Source organism: Gorilla gorilla, chromosome 2 (assembly GCF_029281585.2).
Source record: "Gorilla gorilla gorilla isolate KB3781 chromosome 2, NHGRI_mGorGor1-v2.1_pri, whole genome shotgun sequence".
NCBI lineage: Eukaryota > Metazoa > Chordata > Mammalia > Primates > Hominidae > Gorilla > Gorilla gorilla.
Window position 1 is genome coordinate 67,734,005 of NC_086017.1, and position 25,224 is coordinate 67,759,228.

A 25,224-nucleotide genomic window follows, 5' to 3' on the forward strand; every position below is an offset into this window, starting at 1 on the left:
GTTAGTATTAACCCAAGCTGGGAACCTGCTATTCATTCCTTCAGTTAAGAGAATCGTTTTATGTACATGGAACCGTCTTTACACTATTTAGAGTTGTAAAATTACTGCTTCATTTTTTTCCAGTTCCAGTTGGTTCAGATGAAAATAATAGTAGACTGTTTTCATATTGTATTAATATAATTGTTAAAGACTCCTTGATTTTAAGAATAAATATTTTAGATACTTAAAGGTAACTCCTTGCTATAATTATTTTTTCCTTATTTGTGTGCTTGCTTTTTTGGTGGTGATATATTGAGTGGTATGATAGTGACTAATAGAATATTTTAAAAGAAACTAAGCAATAAATTTCTAGATATACGCGAAAACTTAGTTAAGGGTGGACTTTGGAATAAGATGGGTCACTTAATTCCATTCCAAATCACTTGTAATATAATAATGAACCAATTTTCAAGTATCCCAGTATTACCAATGTCCATACCCATATTATATAATTTTAACTAAATTATCCTTTAAATAGTAGAGAGAGAGCCAAGTATAGTTGTAAGAGAATATTTTTAAATATCCGAAGATGTTAAAATTAATAATACTAATACTTTCAGTGAATCCCATTTTAAAAATTAAATATAATGTAGCTACTAAAAGCACAGGTTTTGTACTGTAAATTTTTTGTGTGTCTTATCTAATAAGCATAAGCTGAATGTATCTTAGAGAGTAAAGGACAGTGTTGTCTGAAATAAACATAAGGCTAGGTGTGGTGGCTTACACCTATAATCCCAGCACTTTGGGAGGCCAAGGTGGAAGGATTGCTTGTGTCCAGGAGTTCAAGACCAGCCTGAGCAACATAGTGAGACCCCATCTCTATAAAAAAATTAAAAATTAGCTGGGCATAGTGGTGTGCGCCTGTAGACCCAGCTCCTCAGGAGGCTAGATGGGAGAATCACTTGATCGCAGGAGGTCAAGGCTGCAGTGAGTCATGATCACACCACTGTACTCAGCCTGGGTGACAGAGTGAGACCCCATCTCAAAAAAATAAAAAATAAACATAATGAGAGCCACATACATAATTTTAAATTTTCTGCTGGGCAAAGTAGCTTGCTCCTGTAATCCCAGCAAGGGAGGATTGTTTGAGCCCAGAAGCTCGAAACCAGCCTGGGCAACATAGTGAGACCCCATCTCTAAAAAGAAAAAAAAAATTTTTTTTTTAAATTAGTGAGGTGTGGTGGCATGTGCCTGTAATCCCAGCACTTTGGGAGGCTAAGCAGGGAAGACTGCTTGAGGCCATTAGTTTGAGACCAGCCTGGGCAACATAGTGAGACCTCTGTCTCTACACAAAATTTAAAAATTAGCCAAGTGTGTTAGTACACACCTGTGGTCCTAGATAGTTGGGAGGCTGAGGAGGGAGGATCCCTTGAGCCCAGGAATTCAAGGTTGCAATGAACTATGATTGTGCCACTGTACTCCAGCCTGGACAACACAGTAAGACCCTGTCTCTTAATTTAAAAAAATTCTGGCAGCCACATTGTGTTAGTCAGGGTTCTCTAGAGGGACAGAACTAATGGAATATATATATATATATATAAAATATATATGTGTATTATATATAAAAATATATAATATATATTATATATATGTATTATATATAATATATAATATATATTATATATGTATTATATATAATATATAATATATATTATATATGTATTATATATAATATATATTATATATTATATATGTATTATATATAATATATAATATATATTATATATGTATTATATATAATATATATTATATATTATATATGTGTGTATTATATATAATATATGTGTATTATATATTATATATATTATATATATTATTATATATTATATATATATATAAAGGGGAGTTTATTAAGTATTAACTCACACGATCACAAGGTCCCACATAGGCCATCTGCAAGCTGAGGAGCAAGGAGAGCCAATCTTAGTTCCAAAACTGAAGAACTTGGAGTCTGATGTTCGAGGACAGGAAGCATCCAGCACAGGAGAAAGATGTAGGCTGGGAGGCTAGGCCAGTCTCTCTTTTCACATTTTTCTGCCTGCTTATATTCTAGCTGCACTGGCAGCTGATTAGGTTGTGCCCACCCAGATTAAGGGTAGGTCTGCCTTTCCCAGCCTACTGACTCAAATGTTAATCTCCTTTGGCAACAACCTCACAGACACACCCAGGATTAATACTTTGTATCCTTTAATCCATTCAAGTTGACACTCAGTATTAACCACCACACACATTAAAAATATAAAAAGCTGGGTGCAGTGGTACATGCCTGTTGTCCCAGTTACTTGGGAGGCTAAGGTAGGAGGATCCCTTGAGGCCAGGAGTTTGAGGTTGTAGTGCACTACAGTCACGCCTGTGAATAACTACTGCACTTGATCCTAGACAACATAGCAAGATCCCATCTCTATTATATATATATATAAACAAAACAAATTCTAGTGATCTATTTTGCCTACAGCATCCAAAATATTTCAATATTAATAAATATTAAAATGATTAATAAATTATTAATAAAATATTTCATATCACTGATTTCTTACTAATTCATTGAAATCATTGTACATTTGTTTTATGCTTAGGACATCTCAATTAGAGCTAGCCACATTTGAAGGGTTTAGTAACTACAGTAGCTAATGGCTATAGTATTAGATAACACAGGTATATAAAAAAAATCCATAGGAAACTCATTTATATAAATAAAATGTATTTTAAGTAGAGTGTTTCTCTATCTTTTTATATTAATATCAGATTTTATCTAAACCAGTTTAGTAAATATTTTAATGTAGAGTTCAGATAAAAGTGTGAGTGTTAGCTTTGTAAGTAATGGTGGGATGTCCCTCTTTAATAAATGTCATCTGAAGTTCTTTGATATTAGTCTGAAATATGTTTCAAATATGTTTTGTAAAGTCCTTTAGTTAAGTTAAAATATCATTCCAAATGAGTTTATATATATATAACATGATGATGTAGTTTGAGTTTTTAAAGTGTTACCATAGCTAAAATAGGATTTATGAAAAACAACTTTTTATCTTGGCAATTACTATTATACTGAGGGCTCCTGTTTTGCTTTTCCTGGATCCAGTTGTCAAATTCTTATTTATTAGATTTTTTTTTTAACTTCAAATTTCTGTTGCTGTTAGTATTTTTTTCTTTTTGAGGCTATATTGTATCTCTATATAGTATTCTAGGTATGTAGTGCATTGGTCTCTCCAAAACACAAGTTTTATCAACCTTTTTCCTCCATGTTTTTGTCTTACACTGATGGTGATGATAGATGAGAGGCTCTGCACACCATGTAACTTATTAAAGCATAATGATAAATTTTAGTATAGAATTAAAGAAGATAGCTAACAGGAAGGATGTAAAGAGAGGTAAGGCATGATCTAAGTAGGTAGTGTCTGCCTCTCATGCAAAGTTGAGACGATTGAGGAGTAACGTGGCTTGAGGTGGAGGAGAGGGGAAGGAGGTTTTTATAGAGAGAATGGTGCCAACTCATGTGTCCCCTTTGACAGATTCTAATGCTTTCACACTTTCCAAGTAGTCATTATGTCAGAATATGTTTTTAACACTTCAACTTCCAAAATCAATTTGGTCATTTTGAAAGATATAAATACACGTTAAAGGACATTATCCAGATTCAGAAGTAACTCTTTAAATCACAATAAAGATTATTGTAAGAAAAGAACTGAAACTTTTATTTAACCACTATGTTACATTTTTATTGTCTCCATTCATTTCTTTAAATGAAAAATAAATTCTGTTTGACTTGAGCAAAACCATTTACCAAGCTCTTACTTTAAAATGAATAGGCAGTGATTTTGGTCATTTGGGCAGAGGTAAACAATTTAATGTTTTAATACTGTATGAGGTACAGATTAAGTGACTCAAAAGGGAAGATTATGAAATGAATATGTAAAACTTATTACATCAATTTCTTAAAAATTTTATGGTATTACTTTATGATATTCTTAAAGTATTTACCTTTTGCCTCTTAACTAAGATGAATAGCTTTGAAGAGGGAGTATGATATAACAATCACTTGAAAATTAATTTAATAATGACAAACTTAAATTATTTAAGGGTATTTGTTGAGTTCTAGTGGACAAAAGGTAGAAGAACCATTAAAGTGGAAGAACCATTTTAAAGCAATATATTTATGTGATTTTTTTGAGCTCTTTGGATATAAACTACACCTTTAAAAGCTAACCATTCAGTGTACAAATTAATAATAATTTTCAGTCATTTAACTCCAAAATATGTCTGCTTTAGTATCAAAATATATTAAGCCTTTATTAGTCTTACTTAGTACCCATGTTAATACTTTTCAGTTTTCCTACCTTTGCTGTTGGTTTTCAAAGACAGCAACAAACTATATCCTTAAAGGTGTTTCTTTCTTTATTAGAGCACTTGCTTTCAAAGAGTGGCGGGGACTGCACTTTTATTCATCAATTCATAGAATGCCAGAGTGAGTACAGAGTATTTTTCACATTGATTTTAATGAAGTCAGGGGCTAAAACTTAAAAGTGAGAGGTAAAATGAGGATCTCAATGTGTTTGTTATAGCAGAAGTGCTTAAAGGGGCATCTTTAGACAGCAGCAAACCTTTTCATAACTATTTGTCTTTTGAGAAAAGTATTTCTGTTGCATTTGCCTTCACAGATGGAGCTGAGCATTTCATAATAGCCACCATAAAAAAGAGGGAAACTTTCAAGCTTGTTAAATTTGAGGTTCTTAAATAAATTTCTTAGAGAAAATGAAGCCAGAAAAATAATTATTTAGTTTGGGCACTCCATTCTGAAGATGGCCCTCAGAGTAGCAGGAGCTTTTTAGAGAGGTAGTAGCAGTAGATTGTCCTACAATCTGACCTCAACTGCCTATCCGTGGGAAGTTGTAAAAGGCTATCTTTAAGAATATTTTAAAGAGGCCAGGCGTGGTGGCGCATGCCTATAATCGCAGCTACGTGGGAGGCTGAGGTGGGAGAATCGCTTGAACCTGGTAGGCAGATGTTGCAGTGAGCCCAGATCGCACCATTGCACTCCAGGCTGGGCAACAGAGCAAGACTCTGTCTCAAAAAATATATATATTTTAAAGATGGATTGGCTTGGCTGGGCACGGTGGCTCACACCTGTAATCCTAGCACTTTGGGGAGGCCGAAGTGGGTGGATCACCTGAGGTCAGGAGTTTGAGACCAGCCTGACCAACATGGTGAAATACCGTCTCTACTAAAAATACAAAAATTAGCTGGGTGTGGTGGCAGGCGCCTATAATCCCAGCTTCTTGGGAGGCTGAGGCAGGAGAATTGCTTGAACCCAGGAGGTGGAGGTTGCAGTGAGCCGAGGTCATGCCACTGCACTCCAGCCTGGATGACAAGAGCAAGACTGTATCTCCAAAGACAGACAAACAAACAAACAAAACGATAAATTGGCTTTTGAAGTGATTTAGACCTCTGCTGAATTCTGAACAAAGATGTCATTAATTCCTTTTTACTTGAAAGTCACAAAAGCTGCTTAAATCTGTAACAATTGCAAGGTTATGATATTTTCTTGGTTTTGTTAAGTAAAGGTCATTGTATGTGGTAAAGATTTGTTGATAATGTCTACGGTTTTTCCCATCAAGCAAATACTTTCTCAGGCATTCTTCTCATTCTGCTCTCCTTTCTTGGAAATGTGGTTTCCCAAGTTTTTATGCTCATAATTTCATTTTGTGGATATTCATGCATATGTGCCCCCCGCTACCCTGCCCCACTACCTCAGGGAGCGCTTGGGGGTTCTATGGGTCATACCTGGTAATTAAAACAGACACAAATTCAACACATCAAATGTTATACTCCTTAGAGATCCTTCAAAGAAACTGAGAATTTCATTTAATAGTTTTCACAGAGCTTCTGTTTTTGCAGTTTCGATACTATAATATTAAGTGTAAGTTGAGTATTACTTAGAGACAATTTATTTAATAAATGTAACATATTTCTTTGTCCTTTTAAAACAATATTTGGCCGGGCATGGTGGCTCACGCCTGTAATCCCAGCACTTTGGGAGGCCGAGGTGGGCGGATCACCTGAGGTCAGGAGTTTGAGATGAGCCTGGCCAACATGGTGAAACCCCATCTCTACTAATAATACAAAAATTAGCCAGGGGTGGTGGCACATGCCTATAATCCCAGCTACTTGGGAGGCTGAGGCAGGAGAATTGCTTGAACCTGGGAGGCGGAGGTTGCAGTGAGCCGAGGTCGTGCCACTGCACTCCAGCCTGGGTGACAGAGTGAGACTCCGTCTCAAAAAAAAATTAAAAAGTAAAAAAAAAAAAAAAAACAATATTTATAAAGCAAAGATTAGTACATCTTTTTGTTACCTTCTGATTACTAAATCTCATTTTTATGGGAAATTGGCACAGGGACCTGGGGCAAAATAATTGGTGTCCACTGATACCAACTAAAAGAATATCTAATCTAAAATGCAAATCTTTAGGCCAGGTGCTATGGCTCACGTCTGTAATCCTGCTCTTTCATGGGCCTAGGCAGGAGGATCCCTTGAGGCCGGGAGATCAAGACCAGCTTGGGCAACATAGTGAGACCTGTTCCTATAAAAAACTTTAAAAAATTATCCAGGAGAGGCTGGGAGCTGTGGCTTATGCCTATAATCCCAGTACTTTGGAAGGCTGAGGCGGGCTGATCACTTGAGGTCAGGAGTTTGAGTCCAACCTGGCCAACATGGTGAAACCCCATCTCTACTAAAAATACACAAAATTAGCTGGGGCCTGGTGATGCATGCCTGTAATCCCAGCTACTCAGGAGGCTGAAGCAGGAGAATCACTTGAACCTGGGAGACGGAGGTTGCAGTGAGCCAAGATCGCACCACTGCACTCCGGCCTGGGCAACAGAGCGAGACTGTCTCAGCAACAGCAACAACAAAAAAATTATCCGGGAGTGATGGCACATGTATGTAGCCCTAGCTACTCAAGAAGCTAAGGTGGGAGGACCCCCTGAGCCCAGGAGTTCAAGGCTCCAGTGAGCTATAGTTGTGCCACTGCACTCTAACCTAGGCAACAGAGCAAATCCCTGTCTCTAAAAAATAAAATAAAATACAAATCTTTAGAAGAAAGATTTTTATTTTGAACTTTTAAGATTTATATTTTGAACCCTAATGAGAGCAGATAATTATCAAAAGAATGTCTACTCAGTTACAATTTGCAAAAATCCTTGTTTTATTTTGTTATTATTACTGGCTTACTTAAAACAAAACAACTTTTTGCCAGTAGTCCCAGCTACTCAGGAGGCTGAGGTGGGAAAATCACTCGAGCCTAAGGCAACATACTGAGACTCTGTCTCTTTGGGGAAAAAGAAAAAAAAAAGCCAGCGAGGTGGCTCACACCTGTAATCCCAACACTTTGGGAGGCCGAGACTGGTGGATCACTTGAGGTCAGGAGTTCAAGACCGGCCTGACCAACATGTTGAAACCGCATCTCTACTAAAAATACAAAATTAGTCAGGCGTGGTGGTGGGCACCTGTAGTCTCAGCTACTTGGGAGGCTGAGGCAGGAGAATCACTTGAACCTGGGAGATAGAGGTTGCAGTGAGCCGATATTGTGCCATTGCACTCCAGTCTGGGCAACAAGAGCGAAACTCTGTCTCAAAAAAAAAAAAAAAAGCTTTTTACTTTTTAATGTCTATTTTATTATTGAACATTTCACTTAAAATAGTATAAAATACTTAGCTATATTTGTAACACAGAATAAAGTTTGCTTTAAATATACAAAAGGTGTTTGAAGATTTTTTTTGCATCATAGTTTTGGGGGAAAATGGACCAAATAAACATGCAGAGATAGCACAGAATTTATATAAATTACACCAAATCCCTTCAATGGGAATGTTAGAAAGTTATTAAAATGATGTTTATGAGGACTGTGTAATAGCATGAGAAAATAGTAAACAGGTAGTACCTACATACAAGAAAAAAATCAAAATATAAAATCCCATTTTTGTGTACAAAGGGTGGACCAAAGAACAGCAAAAAAACCAGGCACAGTGGCTCATACCTGTAATCTCAGCACTTCAGGAGGCCAAGGTGGGAGGATTGCTTGAGCCAGGAATTTACAGCCAGCCTGGGCAACATAGTGAGACCCCATCTCTACAAAAAATTAGGTGGCCATGGTGATAACATGCCTGTGTCCCAGCTACTCAGGAGTCTGAAGCAGGAGGATCGCTTAAACCCGTGAGGTCGAGGCTGCAGTGAACCATGATCACACCATTGCACTCCAGCCTGGGCTACAGAGCAAGACCTGTCTCAGAAAACAAAAACAACAACAAAACAAAAGAAAAATAAGTATTCCCAGACATCTGAATCCTTTCGGTCCCTGAGTGCAAACAGAGAAAGTTTGGGCTATGAGTTCAGGTAGCTAAGGAGAGGCCTACTATTGAAATCTGTTTGGTTTCTGAGTTTCAGGTAGCAAGTAGTAAGAATTTGGTTATTGGTGATTCCAGAGGTATTTCAAAACTTTCCAAATCTGTTCGTTTCCTTAAATTTGGGTAACCAGAGTTGGGAAAGTGAGGGTTGACTCTGGTTTGACTTGTTGTCAGAAGGGACATTTTATCATTTTATGACATGCTGCCATTGTAAAAATTGTTGTGTTTAATAAGTATTTTTAATATTATAAGCAAGACAAATTCAGCAAATATCTTAAGTAAATTTATACTCAAGCACTTTTAAAACAATTTTGGATTACATATTAACAAGTGCACACAAGGTTTTTTGCCATTATTTTCATTGATAGGTATCTTGAACTGATTTATAATTTTGAATATGAAGTAAATATTTGTGTGCAGTGCTGCTTCATATTTCTTGTTTCCAGTCTTTTAAAAAGCAAATGTTAGATACCTAGCCTTCATTATTTATTAGTGCTTCTATAGTATAATTCACCTTGTGTTTTAAAAATTAGAAAGCAAATCATTTATTTCCATAAGGTTTTCCATGTCTGTCTTTAATATGATGACAGATTTTTCAGTTTATGTGTATGAATCTATAAGAGAACAATTTGGTTGTTGGCTCTTTCCATTTAAAAGTTGTAGAAAATAAATGAATTGAAACACATTTCAATTTGCTTTCCTTTTATGGTAAAACAGACTTTTTAAAGAAAAACTTCTCTTTTCTAAGAAAAACTTTAAATTCCAGACAAAGAAATTGGACTTTGAACAGAGATTTAAATAATGTTTTGCATAATTTCAGAACTGTAAAGTAAATATTCTCTATTAAAAGATCTTTACCACATATAATCTAGAATTAGGAAGTCACTTCAGTAAAACTTGCTAAAAAAAGCTTCAGCAATATTTTCCTCTTCAGGGATTCAGACATGAGCTTGGTTTAGGCAAAATTCCACATTTAGTGTTCTCTGCAAATTTTAGTTAAAGTTTACCATATAAACTTAATGGATACATTGAAACTTTTTGTGTTCTGCTAAAGATGCTTTCCAAATTAAGAAATAATGTATCTCTAAATCTGTTTCATACATATCCATGAACTCTGTCACTTGATTAACTTGTATGCGTGGTGGAAAGATGAAGGGTGAAAGGACATGGAGAACTGCCATCACTTGGTGGGCATAGAGTGAGAGATAGCCTTCTCTGGACTGCTGCCTGCCCCTTTGATTTCTTTTGCTACTGTCTGTTCTAATGAGGAGAGAGGCATCACTGCCAGATGCCAGAGAAATTTTCCTGAGGTCTACTTTGTAGAGACAAACTGCCCACTCCCCAAGGGCATCTCTCTCGATGGTAGAGTTAATCAGTGCCCTAAAGTAGACCTCATGCCTTTGTATTCTTTTTTTTTTTTTAACACCTGAGATCTGAGGATGTATTCTTAATCCGTGTTTGTTATTATTATGAGACTTAACTTTTTGTTGTTATTAGTTTAATTAATATTTTATGTCTTACTGTTTTTTTCCTGATTTTCAGAAACATATTTCTCTCTGCCTCCCACCCCCATAACTAGGAAAAATTATAGTCACTATCTGTATATGCTTTTCTCATTCCCTCCTTTCTCTTAGGGCTTTGCTCTCACATAGAAATTGCCTTATTTGGAGTAATGCATTGAATTGATGTTGCTTATGTGACTGAATGTTTATTTTTCATCACTCTGAGGTCAGCCTCTCTGAACAGTCTCAGTATTCTGATTACATATTCTACACGAAACAGATTTTTAGATTTTCATTTTGTAAACTTTTATTTCTCTAAGCCAAAGCAGTTTATGGCAAATAATAGAAAACATGTATTGTGTTTCCCTGCTCATAATATGTTACGTCCCTGTAACAGGAAAACTCTGAGTGTCAGCTAGGTGCTGCTAATTTTATTTTTTTATTCTCAGAGTGGTTTATTCAATCTAAGATGTATTAGAGAGTTGTTTGTACTGATCATTTCCCTAGTCAGCCCACTTTCTAACATATCTACCAGATTTTCTCCCATTATAACTGCCCAGGTGACAATCTTAAGTACATGCCAATGGTGTTTTGGTATGTGTACTGTTGCTTTTTAAAAAAGATCTGTTTCCATATTCTTGAAATTGGTCCCTTTCACTTTGTTTTCAGTCTATCCTTGAATTCTAAATGCTTTTTTCCTTCTTTTTTTTTTTGAAACAGAGTCTTGCTCCGTTGCCCAGGCTGGAGTGCAATGGCGTGATCTCGGCTCACTGCAACCTCCACCTCCTGGGTTCGAGCAATTCTCCTGCCTCAGCCTCCCAAGTAGCTAGGATTACAGGCACCCGCTACCATACCCGGCTAATTTTTTTTTTTTTAATGTATTTTTAGTAAAGATGGGGTTTCACCATGTTAGCCAGGCTGGTCTCAAACTCCTGACCTCAGGTGATCCACCCGCCTTGGCCTCCCAAAGGGCTGGGATTACAGGCATGAGCCACCACACCCAGCCTCCTTCTTAAATTTTAGGACAAATAGCTTCTGGAACTGTTTTTATGAAAAGGCACAACATCTTCTATAGCAAGAGTTACTTTAACTGATTAAATTTTGCTGCAGAAATGAGTAACCTTATGAAAGTCTGTATTATTAAAATTGGGAACCTCACAGAGCCTCTCCTATGAGGTTCTATGTCTCTATTTCTGTTTAGTTAATTATTTCAGAAGGGACATAATTTTCTGGTTTGAATACCGATTGTAACAATTTGTGTCTTGATACTCTAATCTTTGTTTCTTCATCATATTTGCTCTTGGTGATCTTTTAGGTAACGTTAGCTCATTTCTGTTTATGATGTTTAGAATTCAATCAGAGGGATCTTGATGTGAATTCTGATGCACTGTCTCACTGGCAGTATGATTGTGGACAATACTGGATAAATTTACCTCTTTAAACCTTGATTTCCTCATTTATAAAGTGGGATGGCAGTATCTCTGATAGAATTATGAAAATTAATTGAGATGGTATTTACTAAGTGCTCTAAGTAATGCATGACACACTGAAATGTACATTAGTTAGCAGGCAGAAAACATGTTGGAGAGGTGTAGAAGCTGTGCATAATTACCAGTATGCATGCTATTTAAAAAATTTGGTGTCAAGCACATTATTTTGATATCCTAGTCATAACATTTTCTTAATGAAACCCAATTTTGAGACTTAGAAATATTTTCCAGGTTGGCAGTTACAGCAGCAGATTGTCTGGTTCTTTTATATTCACTCCCTCCTCTCTTCCAGTCAATTTGTTTCAGATCCCTAGGAAACTGACATCAGTATCAGATAGTCTGTGCTATTTGGGTTTATCTTCTGCTTTAGTTTCAATTAGTTGTAGCTGTCAAGTAAGGAAAATGGCTCTTTAGCTTTAAGAACTCAATCCAATCTTGGCATAGCTGTCTCAAACTTCTGGGCTCAAGTGATCCTCCCAATTTGGCCTTTCAAAGCATTGAGATTACAGGCATGAGCCACCATATTCAGCCTCCTTTGAACTTCTTTTGAGTGTATTGTTTGTATAGTTTCTCATTTTTAATTTTATGCCACATAGTAATATGGTTAGTACATAATTTATTTCTGTCAACCAAGAAGTAAATTTGGTTCTCTCTGTTCAGTCTTTGACAAGATTTGATAGTCTTCTGACTAAATGCTTAGATGATGGTACTTACATGTCAAACATATTATACTCTCAGTTCTCCTCCTTGGTAGGTTCCCTACAGAGATGCCTGTGCATCAGGTACAAATTCAAGAATGTTCATAGCAGCATTATTCACATTAGATCCAAACTGGAAACAGCCAAAAAGACCCTCAGTAGTTAAATGGACAAATACACTGGGGCATATTGGGCGGAAAAAAAGCCTGACACACTATATGGTTTTCCATTTATATAAAGTTCAAAACCACTAAAATCATATTATTTGGTCATGTATATTTGGGTAGTGTGACTATAAAGAAATATAAGAAATTAAATACCATGAAAGTCAGGATAGGCCAGGCGCAGTGGCTCATGCCTGTAATCCCAGCACTTTTGGAGGCCGAGGTGGGTGGATCACGAGGTCAGGAGTTTGAGACCAGCTTGGCCAACATAGTGAAACCCCATCTCTACTAAAAATACAAAAAATTAGCTGGGCATGTGTGGCGGGTGGCGGGCACCTGTAATCCCAGCTTCATGGGAGGCTGAGGCAGGAGAATTGCTTGAAACTAGGAGGTGGAGGTAGCAGTGAGCCAAGATCATGCCACTGCACTCCAGCCAGGGAGACAGTGTGAGACTCTGTCTCAAAAAAAAAGCACACAGAATCGTAGTTACCTTTATGGGAGAGGAAGGGATTTTTATTGGAGGGAAGGGCTTCCTCCCTGTGGAGGGCTTTAGGGGTTGGTGGGGTGGTTCTATTCCTGACTTGGGCTGCAGTCACATAGATATTTGCTTTATGAAAATGTATTAACCTATACCTTTGTGTTTTATGTTCCTTTTTGTATGTCATTTTTGTTTTGTTTTGTTTTGTTTTGTTCTTGAGACTGAGTCTCACTTTGTTGCCCAGGCTGGAGTGCAATGGCACGATCTTGGCTCACTGCAACCTCTGCCTCCCGGGTTCAAGCGATTCTCCTGTCTCGGCCTCCTGAGTAGCTGGGATTACAGGTGCATGCCACCACGCCCAGCTAACTTTTGTATTTTTGGTAGAGATGGGGGTTTCATCATTTTGGCCAGGCTGGTCTCGAACTCCTGACCTCAGGTGATCCGCCCGCCTCAGCCTCCCAGAGTGCTGGGATTACAAGTGTGAGCCACCGTGCCCAGACTTGTATGTCATTTTTTATAATAAATATGGTTTTAGAATAGTGGAAAATGAATAATCACCTCTCTAGAGTATTGCTCAAAAAAGAGAGTTTTAAGGCCATGTACAGTGGCTTATGCCTGTAATCGTATTACTTTGAGAGGCCAAGGTGGGAGGATCGCTTGAGTTCAGGAGTTCAAGACCAGTCTGGCCAACACAGTGAGACCATGTCTCTACAAAAATAAAAATAAAAATAAATTAGCTGGGCATGGTGGCACATGCTTGTAGTCATACCTGCCCAGGAGGCTGAGGTGGGAGGATCGCTTGAGCCCTGGAGCGGGAGGCTGCAGTGAGCCATAATTGCACCACTGCACTCCAGTCTGGGCGATGGAGTGAGACCTTGTCTCAAAATTTTTAAAAAAAGAGTTTTAGGGCTGGGCGCAGTGGCTCAAGCCTGTAACCCCGGCACTTTCGGAGGCCGAGGCGGGCAGATAACGAGGTCAAGAGTTCAAGACCAGCCTGAGCAACATGGTGAATGAAACCCCATGTCTACTAAAAATACAAAAATTAGCCAGGCATGGTGGCGCGCGCCTGTAATCCCAGCTACTCAGGAGGCTGAGGCAGGAGAATCACTTGAACCCAGGAGACAGAGGTTGCAGTGAGCTGAGATCATGCCACTGTACTCCAGCCTGGATGACAGAGCGAGACTCCATCTCAAAAAAAAAAAAAAAAAGTTTTAAAAAAGAAGAAAGAAAGCCTTCTACTCTATCTCTCTTTGAGTTGTACCAAGTTAGATAGGTCTTTCAAGACCTGCAGTTATCATGACAGGAAATTTCTTTCTTGAGTCTCTGAAGGGGTAAAGTGAGAGGCAGAGATCTCTGATCTCACCTCGATTGTATGTATTACACTTGTGACTCCCAAAGCATTGAGATCTCTACACCAAGTTGGAGACTCAGTGGTTACAGACTGTTTTAAACTAGATTTTTTATTTATTATTATTATTTTTTGAGACGGAGTCTTGCTCTGTTCGCCAGGCTGGAGCGCAGTGGTGCGATCTCGGCTCACTGCAACCTCCACCTCCTGGGTTCAAGCGATTCTCCTGCCTCAGCCTCCCGAGTAGCTGGGACTACAGGCACGTGCCACTATGCCTGGCTAATTTTTGTATTTTTAATAGAGACAGGGTTTCACAGTGTTGGCCAGGATGGTCTCGATCTTGACCTCGTGATGCGCCCACCTCGGCCTCCCAAAGTGCTGGGATTACAGGCATGAGCCACTGCACCTGAGAAGCAGAAACTTTTTTAAAGGTGTAATTTTTTTTTTTTTTTTTGAGATGGAGTCTCGCTCTGTTGCCCAGGCTGGAGTGCAGTGGCGTGATCTCAGCTCACTGCAACCTCTGCCACCCAGGTTGAAGCAATTCTCCTGCCTCAGCCTCCTGAGTAGCTGGGATTACAGGTGCCTGCCACCTGGCTAATTTTTGTATTTTTAGTAGAATCGGGTTTTCACCATGTTGGCCAGGCTGGTCTCGAACTCCTGACCTCAGGTTATCTACCCACTTTGGCCTCCCAATGTGCTGGGATTACAGGCATGAGCCACTGCACCCAGCTTAAAAGTATAATTTTTGAAGTTTTATGGATGAAGCAAGATAAATATGGTATTTTTTAAAGGAGCAAAATGCAAATAGAATTTTTGAAAGCTAAAAATATGATACCAGATTTTTAAAAACTGTAGGAAGATTGAGGAGAAAGTAGAGGAAATGTCCCAGAAAATATAAGAAAAAGGCAAGAGGTTTTTTTTTTTTTCCAAGAGGGAAAATTAAAGAAAATTTGAGGTTTAATCCTAGAGATCTAATATATTAATAATGAATTCCAGAGGGGGAGAATAAGGGGGAGAGAGAGAATGGAATAATTTACCAATTAAGTAGAATACAAGGTAATTCCCCAGAAGTGACAGATACGAGCTTATAAACTGAAAAAAAAATGCACCGAGTACTTAGCACAATATATTTTAAATGACCACACACTAAGCCAGACACAGAATGTCATGTGTTATATTGTTTTATTTATATGAAATATCTAGAACAGGTAAATCCATAGAGATAGCAAGCAGATGTGGGACTGCCAGAGACTGGTGAGGTGGAGGTGGGGAGTAAATGCTTAATGGGTATAGGGTTTTTGTTGGGTAATGAAAATGTTTTGGAACTAGGCACAACATAGTGAATATACTAAATTCTACAGCATTGTTCATATAGTTGTTTTATGTTATGTGAATTTCACCTCATTTAAGGGAAAAAAAGAGAAAAAAGAGACTACACACTGAGGAATATGAAATTTAAGAGCACCAGGAATAAAGAGAAGATTCCAAAACCGTCTAGAGAGAAACAAAGGCTATCATATAGTCATAATAAGCTAAATTTATAATATAGTAATAAATAAGCCATGAGATTTTTTTTTTTTTTTTGAGTTTCACTCTTGTTGCCCAGGCTGAAGTGCAATGGTGTCATCTCAGCTCACCTCAATCTCCGCTTCCTGGGTTCAAACGGTTCTCCTGCCTCAGCCTCCTGAGTAGCTGGGATTACAGGCATGCGCCACCACATCCAGCTAATTTTGGGGTTTCTCCATGTTGGTCAGGCTGGTCTCGAACTCCTGACCTCAGGTGATCCGCCAACCTCGGCCTCCCAAAGTGCTGGCATTACAGGCATGAGCCACCATGCCCAGCCAAGCCATGAAATCTTAATGGCTCAACTAAACAAACATTTATTTCTCATTCACACTACATGTCCATGGTGAGGAAGACCACTCTGCTCCATATTGTCACTCAGAGATCTAGACAGATGGAGTCTTTACTATCTTATGATGTTGCTGTCTCAACACACAGCTTCTAGAGTTCCTGTGGTGGGATAAGGTGTAAAAAACTTAAACTTTCTCTTAAATGCTTTGGCCTTGGCTAGCATCAGTCCTGTGAATCTTCCTCAGTGCTAGGGAGTTGGGATGTGCAGTCCTCCCTGATGCCCAAACAGAACAGGCAAACCAGATATTACTGAGCACAAGAAATCCCTGCTATGTGTACTGAGGAACAGGATTCAAGCTGTATTAGACTCACCTTCTGGTTGGAAGCTAGAAGACAGTGGAACAATGCTTTCAAAATTCTGACGCAAAAGTATTTCCTGTAGATTTGTGTATCTAGTCAAAGCATCAATCACATGTGAAGGCAGAATGCTAACATTTTCAGAGAAGCAAAATCACAAAGTATTTACCTTCTGTCCACCCCTTTTCAGGAAATTATAAGAGGATATGTTATAATAAAACAAAGGAATAAAACAGAAAGAGGAAGATGGGGATATATAATGTGATAAATTACTTGGTGTGTTTGACAATATTGAAAGTTGTATGGTTCTGTGAGAACTTGGGCTATGTTTGAGATATATAAAAATTAATAAAACAAAAAAATGAAGCATTATAAATTCTGAGTATACTGAAGGCCATACAAGAAAGGAAATATAATTATAACATACTATATGACTCATTATATAAAATAATTTTTCAATATAAATACTGATTATAGGCCAGGCGCAGTGGCTCATGCCTGTAATCCTAGCACTTTGGGAGGCTGAGGCGGGTGGAGGTCAAGAGATCAAGATCATCCTGGCCAACATGGTGAAACCCCGTCTCTACTAAAAATACAAAAATTAGCTGGGTGTGGTGGTGCGCACTCATAGTCCCAGCTACTTGGGAGGCCGAGGCAGGAGAATCATTTGAACCCGGGAGGCAGAGGTTGCAGTGAGCTGAGATTGTGTCACTGCACTCCAGCCTGGTGACAGAGTGAGACTCTGTCTCAAAAAAAAAAAAATAGTGATTATAGATTGACAAAATGCAACTCTTGAGGATGGTAGTAGAAAATGGCAAAATTTAACCATGTAAAATAGATTCTCAATAAATATCTAAAATGGAAAAATAAAATCAATGTATTATTTAGAAATATAAATGTAAGTATCAGAAGAAATGGCTAAAAGTTGTAGGAAGTGAATTTTAGGAATGGAGTGAAGTAGGACAGAGGACAGGTAGGACAGCTTACATTATACATCTTAATCAAAATCTGTTACTTTCTGTGTTTTTTTTCTTTTTTTTCTGTTTTTTTTGAGATGGAATCTCGCTCTGTCATACAGTGGCGCCATCTCTGCTCACTGCAAGCTCCGCCTCCTGGGTTCACACCATTCTCCTGCCTCAGCCTCCCGAGTAGCTGGGACTACAGGCACCCGCCCCCACGCCCGGCTAATTTTTTGTGTTTCCAGTAGAGACAGGGTTTCATCATGTTAGCCAGGATGGTCTCTGTCTCCTGACCTCGTGATCCACCCGCCTTGGCCTCCCAAAGTGCTGGGATTACAGGCGTGAGCCACTGCGCGCGGCCCCTCTTTCTGATTTTAAAAAGTCAGAGACAAAGTGCCACATACTGCAAAGAGCCTATGAGAAATGAAAATTAAGAAAAGGAGCCATGGGCATTGGGAGACTGGAGGCTATAATGATATTGGAGCAGTTTCAATGGTTGAGTGGTGGATGGAGACCAAGTTGCAGTTGGTTGTAAAGCAAGAGAATAGAAAATTTTCTTCACATATATTGCAAATGAATAAATTGAAGGAGACCAACTGACATACAGGAGTAAATAAGGGGACACAGAATAGATACATCCTCTTCAATGAAATGTGGAATATGAAAATATGACTTTAAATTATAAAAAAGTAGCATTATACATTTACAGAGAATCCCCCATAAAACAAAACAAAATTTTTTTATTTATTTGAATAGCTTTTCTAAAATGATTCATTTACTGAAATACATTATATAGGCATCTCTGCTGAATTATGTCAGCAGAGAACAGTAAACTATCGATATAACTTAATTTTTATTACTTCTTCATTTGAATAAATACCTTTTCATAAATCTTTTAACTTAATAGCCTTGATCTAAAGAGGATTGCTTTATTTCTTCTGAGCCCTTTTTATAAAAAGATCTAGGCTTTTAAAATAAGGTGAAAATAAAAGGCAAATTGTCTGCCTGCCCCTAGTTTTCTGCATTAACGTGATTGCTCCGTCATAGTTCCAGTTCTCTTAGTTCCCCGTCCAGATTCAAGTTTTTATTCAAGCTTGGTCATAGGAGTAATGTTATCATCTTTAAATTTGGTCATGGAATGTGTTACACTGCCCAGCTCAGGGAAATGCTGCTCAGTTTGGGCTTGGATGGTAACGTTTATTTTCCTTGGCAGAGAAGCTGATCGTCGAAGGGCATCTAACCAAAGCGGTAGAAGAAACAAAGCTTTCAAAAGGTTTGTTTTCTGTTTTTCTATGTTTTTTGACAGTTCTTTTGGATAATGAAGGTTAGTGTATATTTTCAAGGTTATAGTATTTTAACCATCAGTTTACTTCTTATAGCTCACAAAATAGCAAGCCAGTAACAGTATCAGATAATATATAAAATAATCAGACTTCTGTTTTAAGAAGGGTATCGTAACTGGAATGTGTCTTTTTAAGTGGATGTATATTTATGATTTTTTGAATGTTAGTACTTGATATAGGTTTCTTTAGGTATTAAAGATTTGTTGCAATCTCTGTCATTCCCAGCATTAATTTCAGCTTTGGTCTCAAATTTTAATCAAACACAATGTAAGTCATTTGTGATACAACTTAAGTGAAACATGCTTGCACTTCTATTTTGGGGGTTACAGTACCTTTAAAATCTCTTATGATGTTTAATATTTCCTTAATTTTTGGCATCTCAGTTTGATTTAAACAAAATTAATGACTTTTGTGAATGTAGAATCTTCTTATATTTTATGAGTAGTCCAGTAATTGCCCAAAGTAGTTTATTGTGTTAATTCTGTTACAGTTGTCAGAGAAGAAAAGTGAGTTTTAAAGCACCATATTGTCAAGTCACTTTTATACATAGGGAAATTAGGCAAATAAATTTGGTGGCATGTGTTTATCATAGTAGAACTTTCATTAGACTATACCAGTATAAAATTTAAAACTAGATTCACAGTCCTTTTGGCCAATTAAAACATTGAGTTACAAAAGTTTGAGATACTTAATTTTAGTACATTCTATTTTATTAAAGTAACTGGATTCATTTGACTTTTTTAACCATGTAAGAGGATGGTGTTATTTCAAATATCTCGTGGTTTCCATTCTGAATTTTGTGCACGGCAGATGCCATATTTGGGGAAAAAATGCACAGAATATGCATCATTAATATTGTTTTGGCAAACAGGCATTGAATTTCAGAACAGTGAACTATTTTTAGTACATATGGCAATTTTTTTCACCTTATTAAAGTGAGATGAGAACAGACCTTAAAATAGCTTTTACCTCACCATCCAAATACCTATTCAGATTAGTTGGTTGAATAGCCAGCACTTTGAAGTAGAGCCTTAGGAAAAAAAAAAACAATGCTTCTTTAATTAAAATATCTTGCTATCTTATCACTTATATTTAATGCATTCTAAATTAGAAAATATTTTCTTGAAATTATGTTTTATCATTATTGGAAAAGTTTTGTGCATTACTGATTTCCCTTTTTAATTTATTGTTTTTATCTTATTGATACATAATAGATGTGCATATTTTCAGGATATGTTTTATAGTTTGATACATTTAATGTATAAAGATCAAATCAGGGTAATTAGAATATCATCACTTTAAATATTTATCTTTGTATGATTTCCTTTTAAACCTGGCTATAAACTGTTTATTGGAAGTTTTAAAGAACATGCCTTTTGATCCAGCAATTCCACTTTTGGGTTTTTAACCCTTTTTTTTTTTTTCCTTGAGACAGAGTTTCGCTCTTGTTGCCCAGGCTGGAGTGCAGTGGCACAATCTCAGCTCCCTGCAACCTCCACCTTCTGGGTTCAAGTGATTCTCCTGCCTCAGCCTCCTGAGTAACTGGAATTATAGGCGCATGCCACCATGCCCGGCTAATTTTGTATTTTTAGTAGAGAATGAGGTTTCACCATGTTGACCAGGCTGGTCTCAAACTCCTGACCTAGGATGATCCACCCGCCTCGGCCTCCCAAAGTGCTGGGATTACAGATGTGGCCTGGGTTTTTAATCTTAAATCACCATGTCCGGCCTGGGTTTTTAATCTTAAAGAACAAATTGGACTAATGAGCAAGAATATTTATTTCAGTGTTGTTTAAAAGCAACAAGAGGAAAGCATTAGGGTCCATTAATAAGGGTATTTATTAAATAAATTATGGCAAATAAGTCCATGTAAATGAATAGAATATATTCTTTAAGAATAATACAAATATAAGTTTTAAATACTCAGGGATTTTTCTATCAGTAGTGAACATTTTACTAGCACCTTTCACAGTTAATAGGCAAAGATATGCTAATCCTTGTAACAAACTAGATGGCTGAAATAAGTTACGTTTTAAATCGAGCTATAAAGTGTTTTCTTTTGGATTTGGCTAAATTGTCTTTAATTGGCAATGTTTTTGGTGGAATTTTCTTGTTTGGATTGAAAATATCAGTTGCCATAAATGAACAATTACCAACTGTTACCAGTCTTACCTCTTCTCTTACCTCTAGAAGATGTATCACCTAATGCAAAATGTGCTTTCTGTTTAATCTCTAACTCAACTTGCAGTCATTACATGTCTATATATAGCTTTGGAGGTAGAAGTAGAAAGAATATGTGTAGATAATTCTACCGCTAACTAGCTGTACGCCCTCAGGCAACTTCAGTTCTTTAAACCTCAGTTCCCTCACTTGTAAAGTGAGATTGACAAAATGTGAGCCACCACTCATGGTCTTGTGTTTCATTCTTGAATAGATTTGATTTGCCTCTATATAACTATAGTATCAGGACACAACATTGAGGATCCATGACTTGACTTGCTAAAAACTTGCTTTCTGGCCAACCTTGGTGACTCACACCTGTGATGCCAGTATTTTGGCAGGCCAAGATAAGAGGATCGCTTGAGCCCAGGAGTTCGAGACCAGCCTGGGCAACGTAACAAGACACTGTCTCTTAAAACACACACACACACACACTTGCTTTCTTTTTTTTTTTTTTTTTTGGAGATGGAGTCTCGCTCTGTTGCGCAGGCTGGAGTGCAGTGGCTCAATCTCGGCTCACTGAAAGCTCTGCCTCCGGGGTTCATGCCATTCTCCTGCCTCAGCCTCCCAAGTAGCTGGGACTACAGGTACCCACTACCACGCCTGGCTAATTTTTTGTAGTTTTAGTAGAGATGGGGTTTCACTGTGTTACCCAGGATGGTCTCGATCTCCTGACCTCTTGATCCGCCCGCCTCGGCCTCCCAAAGTGCTGGGATTACCAAAGTTGCTTTCTTATTCAGAGTAGATATATGCTTTCAATCATCCTTTAAAAACAAAAATACCTACTAGGTACTAGGCACTGTTCTGTGCACTGGGAATATAGCAGTTAATGAAACAGACATTCCAGCCTGGGCAACATAGGGAGACCCTATCTCTTCAAAAAAATAAAATAAAAAATTAGTCAGATGTGGTGGTGCATACCTGTGGTCCCAGCTAATCAGCACGCTCAGGTGGGAGGATGGCTTGAGCCCAGGAAGCCAAGGCTGCAGTGAGCTGCAGTTGTGCCACTGTGCTCCAGCCTGGGCAACAGAGCAAGACCCTGTCTGAAAAATAAAAAAGAAAGAAAAGAAAAAAAAAAAACAGGCAATCTCTGCCATCAGGGAGTTATATTCCAATGAGATCTTGATGGAAAATTTGGCCCTACCTTTAAGGCAACTTTTTACCTTCCCAGCTAATACTCTAAGTATAGAGTAAGAGTTCCTTCTAGGCTAGAAGAATACTTTTGCAAATATACTTCCTATTTACCTAATATTTTAATCCTAAAATTGCCAGAAATATTAAAATCAGGGAGAGCTGTTTTCCTGTTTGTTCTTCCAGAGTGGTTCCTTTTGTAACCATATATGGAGATTAGATATATTAGCCTCTTTTATTTGAGAATGTAACTTTGTGATCGAAACTAAAACACTCAGAAATGTCTGATTTTAGCATACTATGAATGCAGCAGCAGTCACAGATTAGATTCCTATGGGCCTCCATGGCCAGTGACTTCACTTCTAATCTAAGTTCCCCTTTGCTAAGCAGTTGACCTTTGACTACAAATGGCAGTGAGAAAAGAGGCAAAGACTTCTTGAAATTCATCACCCATTTCACAAGTTAAGCCACAAATTCTGGGGATATTCTTATATGGAATAGCCAACAAGTTATATTTTAATATTGTATTAGATATTTTGACAGTAATGGTTTTAGATGTGTTTCTAATTTCTTTCAAAATAGAAAATATATTTTAATTTCCTTGATTATAAAACAATATATATATCTACAGATTTTTCAGTGTATGACTATGTGAAGTTAAAAAGTAAATGTCCACCATGTCCCTATCCCCAAAAATAACTAATGATGTCTCTGTTGTAGATCCTTCCAGACCTTGAATAAATATATGCAATTAAAAATTCATAGACAAATGTATAACTATTTTTAATCTACATGGGGTCATATTATACATACTGCTCTTTATTAGGCTTTTTACTTAGTAGTAAATATATCTTGAATAGTTTTCATTCCATAATATATGTATTTCATTTTCCCATAATGAACAATACTTCAGTGAGCATTATGTATCGCATATGTGCTGTGTTACTTCCTTTAGGAAAAGTACTAGAAGTGGGCATGCATGTACAAACAGTGAAATCAGGTCTGTAACATTATAAAAATATATGCTTTATAAATTTATAATCTCACTAAGGAAAGAAGATATATACACATACATAGAATAATACAAAATAAAGTATGATTAATTGAGGAAACAAAAGACACAAAGATACAATTAAAAGGAGCACCATGGTGGAGAAATGAAGACTTCCTTAGAGTTGATGGGACTTAAACTGTATATTACAGCATGAATAGGCCAAGTAGAGAAAATGGCTCTTTTGAGGTTAGGGAAATATTGAATCAAACAAATAATTGCAGGACATAATGCAGGCATGTATTAGCGCTATAATGAAGCTAGCATGACCAGAGCAGAGCTCCTGTGGGAAATAATGTAGGGACCAGATTACAGCTAAATTCTGCTATGTAAAGCTTGACTGAGGTCTTGTGGAGAATGGGGAGATAGGATTTCCATATAGGATTTCATTCAGAGAAATGACATTTTCTGCAAATGCTACCCTAAAGAATGCCATAGGCCAGGTGTGGTGGCTCACACCTGTAATTCTAGCACTTGGGAGGCTGAGGTGGGAGGATTACTTGAGCCCAGGAGTTCAAGACTAGCCTGGGCAACATAGTGACACCCCCTCTAAAAAAAAAAAAAAAAGAAAGGAATTCCATAGTATGTACAGATGTGCCATTACAGATGAGGATCTGGGGCCTAATTAATTGCCAGTCATCTTTAATAAACTATTGGGCCTATAGTTAGGATTTCTGAGGACAATTCTTTGAAAATTAGGCCTAAGATGGCTTCATTGGACCAGGCAGAAGACCTCTTGTAAATAATTTCAAAACTTTTTTTTTCTTTCTTTCTTTATTTTGAGACAGAGTCTTGCTCTGTCACCCAGGCTGGAGTGCAGTGGCACAATCTCGGCTCACTGCAACCTCCACCTCCCGAGTTCAAGCAATTCTCTGCCTCAGCCTCCCCAGTAGCTGGGATTACAGGTGCCCAGCACCATGCCCAGCTAATTTTTTGTATTTTTTGTAGAGATGGGGTTTCACCATCTTGGCCATGCTGGTCTTGAACTCCTGACCTTGTGATCCATCCACCTCAGCCTCCAAAAGTGCTGGGATTACAGGCGTCAGCCACTGCGCCTGGCCCTAAACTTTTTAAAAAGTTTTTTCTTGGCCAGGTGCAATGGCTCATGCCTGTAATTCTAGTGCTTTGGGAGGCTGAGACGGGAGGATCAGTTTAGCCCAGGAGTTTGAGACCAGCCTAGGCAACATAGCAAGACCTCATCTCTACTAAAAATTTAAAAAAGATATCTGGGTATAGTGGCATGGTCCTGAAGTCCCAGCTGCTCAGGGGGCTGAGGAAGGAGGATCCCTTGAGCCCCGGAGGTCAAGGTTGTAGTGAGCTGTGTTTGTCCCACTGCACTCCAGCCTGGACAACAGAGCAAGAGCCTGTCTCAAAAAAAAAAAAAAGTTTTTTCTTACTGTGATTCAGGGACAGTTATCTTTAGAAATAAAAGGCTGTTAATTTTCTTATTTTAAGTGGCACTTTTTTATAAGAACTGATCGTGGTTTTTTTTTAGGAGTTTTATTATTTGAGTACAAATCTTACTAAAGCAGCCTTCTTACTAGTGTTTTTATGTAACAGAGCCTTCTCCTTTAATCATCTTTATACAGTGTCCACATTGTCCTGGGAATTGTACTGTATTTGTTGCAGTTCTTTGAATACTTTAGCAAAGCTTGCTTCGTTTTTGTTTCCAGTTGGCAAGTGGACAGCCTTGAACAAAAGCCCCAGCCCTCAGCAAAGCAGACATGATCCACATTATAATTTAATATGAGCTACGTGTAATAACCAGCATTCCATTTTGGACAAGGGTGGTGAAGAAGTAAGAGATTCAGTGACCTGACCTATTTTAAAAGTACTTTGCGTACCTGTAGATTTTGAGCATTCATAGCCTGAAGCAGTTTTATTGATATAAGATATTTAACTGTAATAAGATTTTACTTTTATTTTTTTCTTGGTAGAAAATCAGACAAGAGCAAAAGAATCTGATTTTTCAGATACTCTGAGTCCAAGCAAGGAAAAAAGCAGTGACGACACTACAGGTGAGTTTTAACCTAATGTTTACAGACCTGCAGCTGTTAATGGCAGTTTAGTTATATAGGTTAATGTGAGTGGAGATTTTAAAGTATGTGTTTGGGGAAAAAAAAAACGCTTCCATTTATCAAGTCATCCCCTTTGAATGCTGGATATTTTGTTAAAACTACTTTCAACTACCCGA

General features: G+C 37.7%; 1 protein-coding gene across 38 annotated transcripts in view; it reads left to right on the forward strand.

The window, feature by feature from the left end:
• SLMAP (sarcolemma associated protein) overlaps positions 1–25,224 on the forward strand; it is a 167,973-nt gene that overhangs the window by 111,028 nt on the left and 31,721 nt on the right. For 20 of the 38 annotated variants that reach the window (XM_004034361.4, XM_019024370.3, XM_055383204.2 and 17 more), the window contains 3 exons: positions 4,439–4,501; positions 18,499–18,558; positions 24,968–25,048. In XM_004034361.4, coding sequence (XP_004034409.4) covers positions 4,439–4,501; positions 18,499–18,558; positions 24,968–25,048 — 204 coding nt within the window. Of the gene's footprint in view, positions 1–4,438; positions 4,502–18,498; positions 18,559–24,565; positions 24,829–24,967; positions 25,049–25,224 lie in introns of those variants that run through there. The other 18 variants (XM_055383192.2, XM_055383198.2, XM_055383210.2 and 15 more) reach the window with 2 other exon arrangements.